The sequence below is a fragment of the Clavelina lepadiformis genome, chromosome 4 (assembly GCF_947623445.1).
Source record: "Clavelina lepadiformis chromosome 4, kaClaLepa1.1, whole genome shotgun sequence".
NCBI classification, from domain to species: Eukaryota; Metazoa; Chordata; class Ascidiacea; order Aplousobranchia; family Clavelinidae; genus Clavelina; species Clavelina lepadiformis.
The window spans coordinates 19,754,289-19,769,947 of NC_135243.1; the positions used below are offsets into that span (position 1 = coordinate 19,754,289).

Consider the following 15,659-nt stretch of genomic DNA (forward strand, 5'->3'; position numbering starts at 1 on the left):
TTGATCACGTCTAAATACGGGATGACAAACATACCGACCTTTCACATTTTATATTATCATAATAACAGTAATACATGTTTTATTCGATCTGAAAGTAGTTTTCAATCTAAATTCGGAAGGATAATGTGAGGATAATTGTTTCCGCCAGGACCATTTTACGTCATTCTTGCATGAATTGCCATACATGCAAATAAAGCCAAGCGAAAAAGTTTCCAAACTGTTAGTACATTTCCATTATTTCGTTAATATCTTTTAAGATATAACTATATTCACAGTAAAATTAACAGTTTTTTTGACCTAATACGCAAATGAGTTATACTCACTTCCTGGTCATTGCACGTTGTAAGCTTCTTTATTGCATTATTTGCATGATTTCATTATGCCACTTTGCACACAAACCATGACTTGGCAATTAAATATCTTTTTATGATGTTTATGAATTCGTTTTGAGAAACTGTCGTAACCGATGATACAAAGAATTTCTTCCATATTTTGCTTAATAAAATAAAGTCCTTAGCTTTTCAAGAGGACTGCAATGTTTTTCTTATTGTTGATTTAGGATGTTTCTTCTATTCCCACTAGATTATTATCATTTTATACCTCGGATTATGTTCGTATTTACACCCGATACTTTCTGTGACTTGTGCATATATATTGTACAAATACAGTGAATGAGATAAATGGGATTCGTCACGTCCACATTATCACTGTAATGATTCGTGGCAATACCATATGTAGATACTATATAGGAAGATAGGATTACATTTATGAAGCTTGCCCATGCAGTATACTTATCATTTTCTTTTTTTATCTTGATTGCAATTTTCTTTTCATTGCTTATCATTACAAGGTGATGGCCGGGTCACCTCATACAGACATTTACTCGAGTTTAAAACATATAAAAATTATGCTGTAAAATTTTAATATTGTTCAAATTCCGAATGACGGTAAACGAAGATTCGTTATACTGTTGTAACGATCTATTTTAATTTTAATTTGTGTCTATTGTTTGAGTATTTATTTATGTGATTGTGAGTTTCACAGTATCAGTTTACTGCACGTTATTTTGAAAATGAGGTTAGACCCTATACCGTTAGCTTCTTTCGTATTGTTTTATTTCTCGCCTCTTTTTGTGCATGTATTTTTGACTGTGGTGCGTTGTTTTTCCTTGTGTATCTATGCTTATGTTTGCATGAAAGTTTTAGTTGCTTGGGCCTATAAGGTCGTCACTCGATTTTCGTTCTCCCTCTTTGCTTGATTAGATCGGCGTACCACATGCTAAAATGGGAAGGGCGGCTGACTTTGAGATGAGCTTTATTCTTGATTTGACTGGATGGGGTACAGGCGTTTTTATGGTTGTGGCTGCTGATCGATTATATTTTAGCCCACATCTCAGCCAGCAGAAAACGTTCCACTCGTTGTTTCTGCTTTATTAAATGGTGGATTTGACCGTGTGAGTTAATTGCAGTGGTGAATGAAGAAAGCCCGGTTGTTGCGGCAGCCGTTATCTCGATGAGCACCAGGCAGTGTATTCAATTGACTTATCCATTACACTGTTAAACACTTTTACAATGTATTAAAAACATTTAAGACATAAAGGATTTTATGAAAAATAAAAAATTATAATTTAAAAGGAAATTTAGAACGCAATGCAAATGAAGTAACGAGAAACTGAATTGAATTTGCTTTTCTCGTGCCGGGGGTTTGACAGCGTGACAACGGTTTTCTGTAATTATCGACACATCGTTAGTTGATGTATTAACGTGATATGCTTAGCCTTCGTACTCGATGATACCTATATGTGATTTCACAACAAAAATAGCTTGGGTTACTTGCTATCATCAAAAGTATTTAGGGCCTACACTTTTCATACGTTTGCGAAATAAAATAATGTTTATTCCGACGGAATTAAGGTTCGTGCTATAAAACATTTTGCATTTCTATAAAACATTTATGATGATTTGTATCAAGTTCTTGCGCATTAAACAAATTGCTACTTGTTGCGTCATTATAATTTGTCACGACGAATGTAATCACGTATATTACTATGGTAACCATTACTCTGCGCTTTTATGTCGCTGATAATTTTGTTTTTGGAAAGTTTTACGTAATAACTTGCTCTAAAACACGCATTTGCTGATCTTTTCACTATATCCAGATCAAACTTTAGCTGAACAAATTTTCTTGTCTGGATATTATTATTTTCCTGAGACATTTTAGCAGGACTCGCGTAATAAAATATTCATCAAACCACTATTTATACGTATGTTCCATAACGTGACTTTTAGCTGAAGTAAAAGTGAAAGTTTTAAATAACAAAATCAAATATCAAAAACGATATTCTTATTGTGTTCGAAAAAAATATTAAAAAGTTGTAATCTTCTCTATTATCTTTTGTGCTTTGAATAGCTTTAACTGACCAATCACATACCCAGACGTAAACAAACTTAACATAACAGATATTTTCGTTTTCTACAAAGATACTGATTTTGTTAGTTGTAGAGTACTTAGTCGTCTAACTTCACTAATGGTTGCCATTCACCCAAGTACAAGTCAGACTTAATTGTAACTCAGTAAACGGAGAATGGCTTTTGTAGCCAACTGCAATAAGTTAAACTACAGGAAGTAGGCTACACATATTTTTTGGCGTGGTTACTGTCCATAGTTACACTATCCATAGGAACACTGTCCATAAGAACATTACTGAGCTCACACTTTGTGTGAATAAAGAAGCACATAAAAGTGTGCTGTACAAGGGTTTACTTGATTACAACGGTGGGCAAATAACTCACAAGAAAATTCAAATAACACGTAGCACTATAAATGGACCACAATATTAGCACCATCCATAAAAACAACACATAATGATAAAACAATGATAAAAGCAACAGTATAAGTTACAAATTTGTGTAAGAATTCCAAAAGAGATTATCGCTTGTTAGCAGCAATCAGCACAATTTGATGATACTTTCCATTTGAAGGTTCAACTAAACAACGAAATTCCACCAAAATGTTTGGTAAATTGCAACTGATAGGTCGCACATGAAGATATAAAATTATCATCACGCAGTGAAAAGTTTGAATCGAGATTGGTTTTGCAACGAAACCTTCTTTGTGTCAGGGGCTTTCCACTATACACCATGTTTCTTGTTTGAAGCTTTCTGCGTGCAAGCTTCACGTAGCGGATTGGGGAAACCCATTTGACGTCATGTTGCTTAAATGGACCTCCATCTTAATTTCAAAGTCATAAAAATCCAAACTTGATAAAAAGAATTTTTATCAATTGTTTTGCAATTTTGTATCATTACTAATTATGAATTTTGTGTTAGTGCTCATGCATTGTACAAAATTATCAAAAGTTTCAGAATTATTCAAATACGTAACGACATACTAAGTTTTGACTTGCCATATTTTGTAAAACAACAGTTTATCTGTAAAACTAAACCTTGCTCACAATGACTATTAACTTTTACTATACCAACTTTTTAAAATTTTAGAAAATGTTCATTTCTATATTTTATACGCTTATAAACTTTTACAACATCATTTACAATTATTTGTTACAAACTTCTGTTAGAGCCTATAATTAAGTTCCGTAAGTTTTAGATTTAAATTCAAATGTTTTTAACATACTGCAGTTTATCAAACCTAAGACACTACTGGTTAATACAGAACTTCATTGTCTACCGACGTTACATTAACCTATTCGGGTTAACTTCATCAGGGCAAGGCATCTGTATTCACCAGTAGTGCTTTATACTTGATGATTATTATGCCTAGTGGCAACCATAGTACATTGCAGTTTATTTCATGGTTTAGCCCATGGTGTAATGCAGCCTTTTCTGTGATTTCAATAACTTTTGAATTTGATGTACTTTTAATGAGACCGATATACTTGTAAGCTCATAACTTTTGCAATATTTTTTGAAATACTCGTTTCTTTAAAAAAAATAATAGGTATGGACTTGTCCTAATTTTATTTCTTATTTTCAAGAAAGGTTTAAATATTTGTAAAGTTTAAACAAATCTAATTTCCAAGTTATTAATAACGTTTTAAGTGCAAAATATGTTTTGTTTTTGCATTTTATTTAAGACAAAAATATTACACAAATACAACAATTGAAATAATCAAAATATATTATGACACAAAATAACTTTTTACACTCATGAAATAAATGAAATCTTCTCAAAAATAAATAAATAAATAAATGTAAAACAATTAATGAACTTAAATACTTTGCAATGATATGTAAAATGATAAACATGATAGTAAGAATTTTTTTGTTATTCCGGTCTCGGTGGAAGCGTGAGGCCTTCTTCTTCAGGTGGACAGTAAGTGCAAACTCCACACGTACGTCTGCAAACCTCGTTACGAACATCGGGAAATCCCTTTTTGACATCACAGTACTTCTGCTTGTTCCAATAATCACAGGAATCATTTGTATCTTTACAATCTGTTTTCGAACATACTTAATATAGCATTTGATTTCATACATTTATCAAAAAGAAAATATTTTTGAAAGTATAATTAACTGGACATTTAACTATTTATTATCACGGGAATCAAAGTTAACTTAATGATGGATTGCAATTCGTAAGTTTGTATGTACCAAGTTGCTAAACATATAGCACGTTCATGTATATAAGATAGATGTAATATTGGGAGTGATTTTTGCTTACCAGGGGTGCATGGAGGAGGTGGTGGCGGCAGTTTGCATGTTCTACACACATCACATGTTTTTCTGCAAGTGTCTTCCACCGCGTAGCAAAGATTCCTTTTCTTGTATCTCTCACAAAGAACCGGCTCCCAAATGTCTTTGCAGGAACCTGGATACGAAGGTGTTTGATTTTTTTACAAATAGTTTACAACAAAAATTCATGATTTACATCAAAATCTTTCATCTTAAAATGAAAAAAGAATTATACATAGAGTTAAAATATTGTCAAATAATTGAATAACTGCTGTTTATCTATCCACCTATATAATATCCCACACCATGTCTTAACCTACCCATTTCACATTCACCGTCCTTTGCACTTCTAGGACGTCCAGGTTTCAACACCTTCGGACATTGGTCGCAAACTCCACAAGTCTTGGCACAGTAAAGTTGCAGCCCGGGGTTGTTTTCGCAATTGAGGGCAAAAACAGGACATAAAAGGTTTTTGTCCTTGCATATTCCTCCTAGAAAGTATAGCCGTTAATTTGTAAATCGATTTACAAGACATCATGTCGAATATTTTACAGTTTATTTGTTAAAGTTTTGACTGAGTGTATATTCATATACTTACTGCACAAAACGGCAAGTTTCTGCTGCGCAACATTTCTGATAACATTTTGCGAAAAAGATTCATTCGCAGCCATCAGCAGAACGGCGCTGATGATCCAGAAGTACTTTGTCATATTGGCGAAATTTAAAGAAGTCTTCTGGTTTTTAATAAATATTTAAAGTTTCCTGTTCTTGTCGATGCAAGATGTTTCTTCGTTGTCTACTTGCTTGTTCTGATAACTTTCCAGCATGTTGCTTTCATATATATAGTCCTCTCCGTGCATACAAACACGTACCACCATTCAATCAGAGAAACTCAAAACGTGATGAGCATGGTGACGTCAAGAGTTAATTCTTGGCGGAAAACCAAATGGTAATCAGAAAATAACTTCATACTCCTCTATTGTCATGGTTTCCGGTATTGTTTTAATTTTGATCTTATTAGGTGCTGAGTCATCTCCTAGGTTGTTTTATCTATTTTTTTTTTATTAAGAATGCGTTTTAAAATTTTCTGTAAATCATAATCATAAGCGTAACACCGGAAATGGATACATACGTCGTGAGTCCGCTATATTTTCATGCAGAAGTTTATTTCTATTTTCAGGTTACTGTTGATTTCAGTAAAAGCAAAAAATGATGAATTACCTATACCTTAAATTTAGACCACATGCATATGAAATGACGCAAAAATGACCAAAGGTTGATTTCCCGAAGTACTTCCGCTCTGTCAAGGAACGATTCACAACCCAGCACAAACTGTTTAGTCATTTTGTATTATACTTATCGCATGACAACCAATCCGGCACTTATGACGTCATGTCGTAATGCAAATTGATTGTAAACCTTGTGCACGGTAAAATAAAAGCATATTCTTGCCCATAGGGGATTTCTAAAACGTAATCCGGAAGGATGCGATTTTCAATCCAATTAAAACCCATTTGACCTCGCACTGATTGCGTGCAACTGTGCAACTGTGCAACTGTTTAAGGATATTCAACCATAGAAATTTTCCCAAACATTTTACAGGATAGTAAATGAGTTTCACTTCCTTTATATGTCTTTATTGTGACTATGCTTTGATTAGTCCCAGAATTTTGTACCTTTTTGTCACGATTTAACCTTACAAGCTTCCGGTCTATTAAAAATATCGTTATAAGTCGCTTGATTTTCTAACGTCACGGCAGGCAAGGCGCAAGTAAAATGTATTTCTTATTTATGACGTCTTTGGCAAAGTTAGCAAGCATAACTCTGTGTACCAAATTCTACGATATTTTCACTAATAATAATTTAAATTTCAACTTTAACCACTTCTATCGATGATGATTGTGTTTGACGTATGTTACTCACTTTGACAACTGCCTAGTCACGTCATTTGTACAACGTAATGACGATTCGAAGTAAGTTTGTGGTGGGTCTTATCTTCTTCGCTAAGTAATTCTTACTCTCCAGTACAAATGAATTAGATTTAGAAAAATTATTGAAATGAAAGTGTTGTTATAGAGTACATTTCAGCCTAGAGAACTGAGTCATTTACTTACGAAAGGCTTTGCAATATCATCGCATTTTTATTTATTTGTCAAACCATCGATAACTTAAACCAGGCTGCCAACCTGTTTTGAGCCTTTTTTATTTAAACATTTCCACAAAACTACACTTTGTTTATGTCTGAAAATGTGTATCTTTTCAATTTCAATTCGTGTATAGGCTGCAGCTGGTCCGTGGTGCGTTCCCACCACTGCACTAAAATGCCAGACTTGATTGCGGATTACATTACGCGAGGCGGTTTAAAACCATAGCTGAAGCCAGCTAAATAAAACAATGATATGCAAAAGACATGAGTGCCGTTAAAATAACGTATACAATAATGGAACACAAAGCACGAAAAACTACTGAGCTTATCTTTATAAAGGGAAAATGGTAAACGTTTAATCCATAGAAATGCGGTCAATGTGGGAGGGCAAAGCAAGCCGTTTTTGATTCTACAACAAATAGATATATAGACACACCTTGAAGTGAGGGCAAGTCCAAAAACAACTACTGTATGTCTTAAAGCCAAGAGTAGATGTCAGTAAATAAACCGGTGAAAAGAGTTTTAGTAATATGTAGTGGTTAAGCAGTTATTGCTAAAATTGTATCGTAAATTTGGCCTCCTATTATGACGGGACGGCGGACTTGGTGATGTCACAATGTAAAAACGATATGTTTGAGAACTGGGGTTTGTATTAGGTATGATGGTAGTGATAGGTTAACCAACGTGTTTTGGATGGAATCCATCCCCATAGGAAAGTGATTAGTGGCAGGCAATGTTTTATTTTCAGCACAGGAATGTCACAGATGACAGTACATGAACTGAAAAAGCAATCTTGTGTTTACTGCAGTTACCGGTATCGGACCAGGCTAGAGCCAAGACTAAACAGACTGTTGGTTAGCATGTACATTAACCGAAAGAAATACACCAGTGGTTAGCTAATTTAGAGTTATTTAAAGCCAACTTGTTTTTGGACTTGCCCCTTACTTTAATGATAGGCCTACATCTATTTAATACAAAATGTTCCTGTTATACACTTAAGTACTCTATAATTATACCTATTATTCTTTACTTGTCTGTCACTACAAACATTTTATGTATAATTGATCCAAATACCTGAGTCATCCTTATTTTTTTTAAATTGTGACAAATTAAGACCTCCCATCTTCTTTATAATCAAGCAATGAATGCGCGTTTTCTTGCCACGTATTGATAGCAATAACTGCTTATAACCACTACGTACTAATACAACTCCTTTCACAAGTATATTTACTGACAACCACTCTTTGATTTAAAGCCAACTTGTTTTTGGACTTGCCCCTCACTTTAATGATAGGTCTACAGCCATTTCCTTGTAAGAAAATGTGTGTGAACGATACAGTTATTGTTTTTTTGTTTTATTAACAACTTTGCAATAATAAAAGTAATATTTTTATAGATGTACAAAAATTCTTAACAATTATTTTTAAAATGATAAACAAATTGCATTTTTGAGACGGTTATCGGTCGGTTCCACTCTAGCTCCCGTTACATAGGTATAACGTCAAGGTTGGATACTTGGGCCTAAAAATACGTATTCCCTTATTTTTCATGCCAGTTTTAACCTGCTTTCTGTAAGCGATCTGGATCGTTGAAACGCGCCAACTGCTAGGGTAATTCCCTAGCCAGGGAATTCCAACAGGTTTTTTGAAGCCTTCTGTAAGATTGTAACGAAATCATAGGAACCTTAATTTCTGACCCATATGCCTCAATAATCGTCCTGGGTTGAGTCATCTGTGTGTTGACTTGGAACCTTTTGAAAAACAACAAAATTATCACTTGCCGCCGTTAAGTTTACAAGCGCATTTCTAATACTCGGATAAGATTTGAACTTACTTTGTTACATACTGCAATATAACTAATATTCTACAACTAGATTTTAAGATAAAACATTTATACATAGTAAACTCAACCATTAAATAAGCATAAATCTTGCTGAACATTAATTTGCCGTTGATATTGTTACAATGAATGAAATTCTGTACAACGCGCTCAAAAGAGATCAGAAAAAGTTGTCATGACGTATAACTTGCCTTAGGCAAAAAACTTACATTCAACTTTTAAGTTCTGCCCCAGTCTACACGTCATATTTTCGGAAATCGATATCTGTGAGTAGTAGACTTGTATTTGAGCTTAATGGTGTTGAAAAACGCTAATAGTGAACTGGCCTGTCACCATATATTTTTTGTGGTTTCCTGAGTTACATAAAGTTTTTAAAGTTTAGTTGTTATAGTTTATGTTATCTGAACCGTGTTAACCAGATTTTAAACTAAAATAAAAAACAGGATATAGTTTAGCACTCTGAAGGTTAACTATCTATTTGTCGACACGAGCTTTCGCAAACATAAGCTTCTTCAGGTGTACCGAGAAAATCAGTGAAAATTGCTATGGTTTGTAACTGCAGTGCTCTTATAGATTAGTCATTTACTTCATTTTCAACCTAAGTTGGAAATATTAACATTAAACTCTTTTCCATAAAAAGCATGACGGTGATATCATGTACAGTAAAGTCAGTTTTTGATGCACTTCTTCTGTTGGATATACAGTAGTATACACTGAGTACATAGTGTCCCGACATTTGATCAGCTTATGAGGTCGAAAAAATAGTAGTACATGTAGCGACAGAGTGTAGGAGCTGAAAATAGCAGCTGCATAGCAGATAAACTATCGATTGCAAGGTAAAAGTGTAGGAAAAGATTTTACACCTGTCTGAACTAGGTATTTCATTCAATCTATTTCTGACAAAGATGTTTCATGTTTTGCATGTCACCTAATTTTCATTGCTTCTAAATAAATTGAAGAAACGTGGTAGAACCATAAAAGCGCGAGGACACGAGGTGAGGCTCTTTAACCAAAACCAGTTTTTCTAGATTGGTACAATTACGAAACACCCAGTTTTTGTAAGGGAAGTACATACGTCATTCATGTCTAGGCCGTATTACTTCTCGTGTACTTGCTATTTTAATTATGGGCAGTACAGAAGTCGTTTTGCTATTTCTAGCCAATCGCTTAAATAGATTTTGTGTAATCAACAACAAAGTTTTAGAAATTGTACAAAATACTTATGTAATTATGTTATGTTAATAAGAAAGAATATAACGTTTCCGCGTTAAAAGACTTAAATTTTGATGAAGAATTATGATATTGTCTTTTACTTTCACAGAGCAATATATATATTTGGTAAATAGCAATGTTTTAGAAAAGAAAATACTAACAAAATAGTCCAGGGAAAAGCGGTTTAAAATATTTCCCTAAAACCCATTGTTTGTTTTATGTGAGTCTTGGATTGTAAACAATATAAAACAATATCTTCTATGACTCGGTAGTGTTGGATACGGTAATTACAGAAAATTCCTGGAAGCTGGAACTAGATGTTACAGAAAGGTCATGTAAGGTTATTATAGTTAGTTATTATAAGGTAAGTGTATACGTCATTAATTTCTACGTCCTTTTAGTTTTCTCTTGTGTAGTTGCTATTTTAGTACAGCAGTACTACAGTAAAAGTCCAGTAGTAAAAGTACTATAGTATTCAAGAAACGTTGTTACAAATTAGTTTTGCAATGCTTGTAATGAAAGTTTAAATGTGGGCAAGTCACAATTATGTGTATGTCGAAACGAGCAGATTTACTTCATCGTAGGTCCTTATCAGTCACGACAACGTAACCATCTTAGCTCAAACCCAAATATACAGTTTTCTTACACGCAAAGTGCTCGTAATGTTTGCAGCCTACTACATATATCGTTTGGTCATGTGGTTATGGGCTTATGGCTATAGAGAAAGTTCAAAATTGTTAACGTGTTTGTACAAGCATCGCGTAAGTCCATCGTAGGCAAAACGCTCGCGGTGGTAATTAATACTATACACCGTTTATTTTCCCAATGCATATTCTTATGATATGGTATTACGTTAATACACTGATAACGCGTAGAGTGCAAATATTTTTGTGTTCAATATGTTTTTATTTCTGATGTAAGTCTGCAGCAAGCGACTTTCATTTAAAATATTATATTTCAGTGGTCGTTATTAAGTTAGTCAGGTAGATGAGAAAAAAGAATATAAATAAATATAAGGTAAAGGTCTAATTAAGTTAAAGCGACAAACCGGCGATCAATGTGATTGCTTAAAAAAGAATTTTCGTTGGAATAATAGAGATTCGAGTTTTTCCAGTGGAAGAGTGGCAATAAAATTTGTAACCAAAAGTGTCACTCATGACGTAATAGATCTACTTGAACACTAAACCATTGTTTAAAAAATAATATTTCGTTAGTATTTCTAATTCAATAAAAAAGCATAGGCAAAGTATATATGGCATACTCAATATACTGTAATTGTGTTTACGTGTGTGCAAGGGTATTTATTTTAATTGCAATTTTCCTGAAGTGTAGCCTGTCAAGTGTTAAACGTTTCTTGCTTTTTAATAGGATTTCAATATTATGGTCTCAAGTTTGCGGATAACGATTGCTGTTTTGCCTTTCATTGTACTTTTATCAGTATGTTATGTAATAATGGAACATGGTTTGACTCAAATTGAAAATGGAATCATCAGGATTGGTAACGTTTTGCATTCGGCTCAGGTGTTAAGTTGACTTAGCAACTGTAATAAGAATGAATTAAATCTGAACAGAACTAATTATTTTTGAAGATGTCGAGTCGTTTCAAATCCACAAAAATCCAGAAATTAAGGAACGGGCACAAAGAAAAGAAGAAGATAACGTACGAGAACAAGCAAAGCGTCATTTATGGAAACAACTTGTAGAATCGTGTGAAAATAAGGTGTTATTAATTAATAAAATTATGTAGATTTAAAACCATTTTATACAAGAAAGCTATATTCGTCAGCATGTCATGTTACCAGACACTGGCAAAGTACTTGCCAAGAATTATTGGGATTGGCGTGGAAAAATGTGGAACAGGCGCCTTGTATCAATTTCTAGATCATCACCCATTCATTCGAGCCTCTTCTAACGTGGAAGCTCAATACTTTGATTTTGTCCCAGGAGCTGACAGGGCAGAAAATCTTCACATATACCTGTAAGTGGCTTTACATTTAACACCAAAGTAATATTTAAGTGACCAATACATGTCTAATGGATTTCAGAAGCATTTCGTAAATAATCGATTAACTGACTTAATAGAATCGTCAAAGTAACCTCATATTATACTTTAACCTTATGTATTTATAGCGATAAACTTCCACTTGCCGAACCTCATGCATACGTGTTTGAAAAATCTCCTGCATACTTCTCATTTCCACCTTATGCAATTCCCGCCATGATCAAAAAAGTTGTCCCTGAAGCGAAAATTTTATTAATTTTGTGTGAACCGGTCGCTCGGGTTTTGTCAGATTTCGAGCAGCACGTAAGTTGAATTAATACAAGCAATTCTTTCGGTGCAATAACGTATACACTATAAATGCTTCCAGTGGGAGCGAATCCAATAAGCAAGTTGGTCTTAAATCAACGAGTAAATAGCAGTGAGTAACTGAGTATACTGGAGTGAGATTTTACTTTGTCAAACGGTTTGACAGTTTAATAGTAAGTAAGTGTCAAAAAACGCAATCAAACATAAACGGCGTCTCTTATTACGTTACAATATAAAAACAATAGACATGATTATTGTGCGTGCATTTGTGCTGTTGATTGTAGATGCTAAGATACACCTGAACAACTTCAGCTTTGGCTGTAACCTAGACCGATACCGGTAACCTCTCAAGGTGAAGAATACTTGACCAGTACATGTACTGTTTTCTGTGACATTCCTATGCTGAAGATAACAATTTCCTGCTACGTACCTGTAGAGTCGTATTCCTTCAAAACGGCGTTAGTTAGCCTAACACTGCTACCACGGCTAATTGAAACCTCAGACGTCAAGCATGCTGTTTTTAATTTGGTGACGTCATAAAATCCTCGATCTGCGTCATAAAATGGGCCAAACTTTCGGTGATAACTGCCTAACCACTACGTATTATTAAAAATCCTTTCTCATGTATACTGACTGGCAAATATTCTTTGATTTTAAGGCCAAAATGTTTATGGACTTGTCTCTTACTTTAGGAATTTTGTGTTAGTCTATATACTCTATGTATTTTGACCGATTTTGGTGTGCACGTATATTGTAAGGTAATACAAAGATGATACTGTACCTACTGTACATTGATCTACACGTGTACACTTCTAGTAGTTTTTAGAAGTCATTTTGAATCCTTATCTGTGAACTGCTTTTCATGAAAATCAACTTTAGGTTGCTATCTATAAGAAGCGTGGAAAACATCCGAAAATAAAATATTTCCAAAATGCCGACGAGTACGTTGCTAAATACCTTCCAATAGTGAATCGATACATTGGAAAATGGGATGAGAAAGAAGCTCTTGCAAAAAGTCAGCAGTTGTTGTATTATCACAAAACTGACTTCCTGACAGGAATCATAACCACAGGACTGTACGCGCTACATCTAAAACGATGGTTTCAGCATTATGATCAAAGCAACTTGATGGTAATTGATGGGGAGGATTTGTTCAATGATCCTGGATCTGTTGTTGAAGATGTTCAAGAGTTTGTCGGTTTGCCGAAAGTTTTGTTGAAAGAAGACTATGTCAGAGATCCGGAGACGGGATTCTTTTGCTACAAAGACTGGACAAATAATGATAACCTCGTATGCTTAAAAGGTCCGAAACAACGCACCAGAAATGGAAATAAAAGCTTAAACCATGTATCTATAAGCGAATTAAAGTACTTTTATGAAAGCCACAACGAAGCGTTGTTTTCTATGATTGGTCGAAGATTAAAATGGGGCTGAATTTAAGTTTATTTTGGAGTTAATTCTAAATTATAAAGTTTACAGTATTGGTTTTTATTTGACAGTTTGCAAATAAATGTGTAACTCGTTTTATTTACATTTCATTTATACTTCTTCCGCTTATATGTATAAAAATTATTCCGGTTTTTGCTGGATAAATAAAACAGTTTTAAACCTAATAGTAACCGACACTTTTTTCTTATTTTGAAATAGTCTTAATGTTGACGATGCGGTGTAGAACATGCAGAATTAATATTGTTGCTGATGTAAATACGAAGAGAGTTGTGACACCACAGTTTTTCGTTAGTTGCTATGGCCGCATGGCCAAAGATGAGGGAGCCACGTCATTTCTTCACTAGAGTTAAACATTAAAATGCTTTAATAAGATGAGGACACGCAAGCTATAAGGATGGGATTACGGTGATAAAATTTCAAGATCTCTTTGTCAATTAATCGACACCAGTGGTCGCTGCTGGCAAGCATAGCGGGCATATGCTGTACATCTAAACATTTGAAAGAACCATTGGCGAGTATATCCATTGAATAAGTATCTTTACAGCACAGCAGATCTTTATAGGTTGGTCACAGTCTGAACGAGTGCGTGTCGCGAATCTAGACGCATAAGGTCTATCACCATCACCATTTTGCCAAAGTTTGAGAATTTGAAAGTAGCGGCATTGAGAAACAAATTGACTTAATTATACCATGCAAGTCTATTTTATTAAAAACATTTCCTACAAGTGGCAGGAGCATGTTGTCACACTCATTGGGGTAATTAGTTAGTTATTCAAAAGACAAACGTTTTGCAAGCATTTTCTTTTGCGTAACCTATGCAAATGTGAACATGACAATTCGATAGAATAGGCAGGTTTTACATATTAATCTTACTTAAGACAAAAAGGTTTTAGTTATATGCGTCTTACTCTATTACTAAGTACAGTAGGCCTTTGCACAACGATATAATGTTTGGATACTTAACAGCCTTTACTAACGAATAAAATAAAAACTGGCTCTGACAACTTGCCCCAGGCTTCCATTTGGAAAACTGTGAAATGTCACAGGAAAGCTGACAAAAAATTTTCAATCGACCGGATCATAATACAGAGGGAACATTTAATGAGCATTATTCCAACAAAGCTTATTCTACAAGGAAGCAAATATCAAGTAATTCCTTTTTGTCGGAGACTAAAGTATTCTGTTTTGCTGCTCTTGATAAATATGTAAATAAAAAAAACCAAGCTATCCTTAAAAAAATGCTTCTTTTTAATTAGTAACATGTAAAGAAAGATGGCTGGTACTTTAGCCATCTCAGAAACATTTTTGTGACAACTTTCCCTTTGCCTTGACGATAATGCTAAATAAATGAGTGTACGAATTTATGCAGTAGAAGCTTACCATATTTAAAAAAAGTGAAAATATGATTCCAGTTTTTGTTTTTCTGATTTTTGTGAAAGTTTATATTTTAAGGGCGCGACAGAGTTTTCGGATCCTCATTTGTGAAGTGTTGAGCAAAACTGACCAACGCGGGAGGCGAGTTAACAGTAAGTACATTAGGTTATGCTGGGCACTGGGTATATATATTAGTCTGGTCATGTATTATGTATACTAGCAAACCACCAGGAATACATGTCCAGAGTGCATCATTGTTCCGCACTCAATGGATGTGTTTTTTTGCGGTCGCGAAAACAGCTAAAAACCTGCTAAAGTAAGTGCTAAGTAATATGCAAAATGTTACAGGTTACTAGAAAGTTGTGCGTCCCGCTTACTCGGCAGTAACTGACAAAGTGGCCCGCGACTGCGAATAGGTTCGTCACCCCTGCTCTACATCGTGCCTTTACCCTAAACTCGCTGGCGTTGTTTTCCTGGAAAGCATGATAGGTATTGAAAGGTGGGTGCAATAGGGGTTTCAGTGTACGCGCCCACTCACCCACAATCCGCGGGGTTTGCCACTTTCCGGTTTTACAGAGTTGAGCAAAAATACCGTTATGCCGATACCGTTACCCGATACCGTTATGCAGGAGCTTACACT

General features: G+C 34.5%; 2 protein-coding genes across 3 annotated transcripts; one reads left to right on the forward strand and one right to left on the reverse strand.

Annotated features, from left to right (window-relative positions):
- Positions 1-4,075: 4,075 nt before the first annotated feature.
- LOC143452414 (uncharacterized) lies at positions 4,076-5,513 on the reverse strand. Its single transcript, XM_076953375.1, has 4 exons — positions 5,290-5,513; positions 5,012-5,182; positions 4,681-4,827; positions 4,076-4,454 (listed from the first exon to the last, which is right to left on the reverse strand). The coding sequence occupies exons 1-4, from the start codon at positions 5,399-5,401 to the stop codon at positions 4,285-4,287; spliced, it is 600 nt and encodes a 199-aa protein (XP_076809490.1). The 5' UTR covers positions 5,402-5,513; the 3' UTR covers positions 4,076-4,284.
- A 3,552-nt stretch (positions 5,514-9,065) lies between these two features.
- Positions 9,066-13,809, forward strand: LOC143452903 (heparan sulfate glucosamine 3-O-sulfotransferase 1-like). 2 transcript variants are annotated; one of them, XM_076954044.1, is made up of 6 exons: positions 9,066-9,671; positions 11,257-11,386; positions 11,478-11,608; positions 11,691-11,866; positions 12,019-12,193; positions 13,076-13,809. In XM_076954044.1, exons 2-6 carry the CDS (start codon positions 11,269-11,271, stop codon positions 13,628-13,630), a joined length of 1,155 nt encoding a protein of 384 aa, XP_076810159.1. In that variant the 5' UTR covers positions 9,066-9,671; positions 11,257-11,268; the 3' UTR covers positions 13,631-13,809. The 2 variants fall into 2 exon arrangements, with proteins under 2 accessions (XP_076810159.1, XP_076810157.1); XM_076954042.1 differs by lacking the exon at positions 9,066-9,671 and adding an exon at positions 9,719-10,252.
- Positions 13,810-15,659: the final 1,850 nt, after the last annotated feature.

Bases quoted from the DNA above. Each gene is read 5' to 3' on its own strand.
- LOC143452414 (XM_076953375.1), bottom strand. From the start codon at position 5,401: ATGACAAAGTACTTCTGGATCATCAGCGCCGTTCTGCTGATGGCTGCG. The intron at 5,183-5,289 runs GTAAGTATATGA...TATACTTTCTAG, and splicing joins GAAACTTGCCGTTTTGTGCA to GAGGAATATGCAAGGACAAA. The intron at 4,828-5,011 runs GTAGGTTAAGAC...CTTCGTATCCAG, and splicing joins GGACGGTGAATGTGAAATGG to GTTCCTGCAAAGACATTTGG.
- LOC143452903 (XM_076954044.1), top strand. From the start codon at position 11,269: ATGGTCTCAAGTTTGCGGATAACGATTGCTGTTTTGCCTTTCATTGTA. The intron at 11,609-11,690 runs GTGTTATTAATT...TCATGTTACCAG, and splicing joins TAGAATCGTGTGAAAATAAG to ACACTGGCAAAGTACTTGCC. The intron at 11,867-12,018 runs GTAAGTGGCTTT...ATGTATTTATAG, and splicing joins GAAAATCTTCACATATACCT to CGATAAACTTCCACTTGCCG.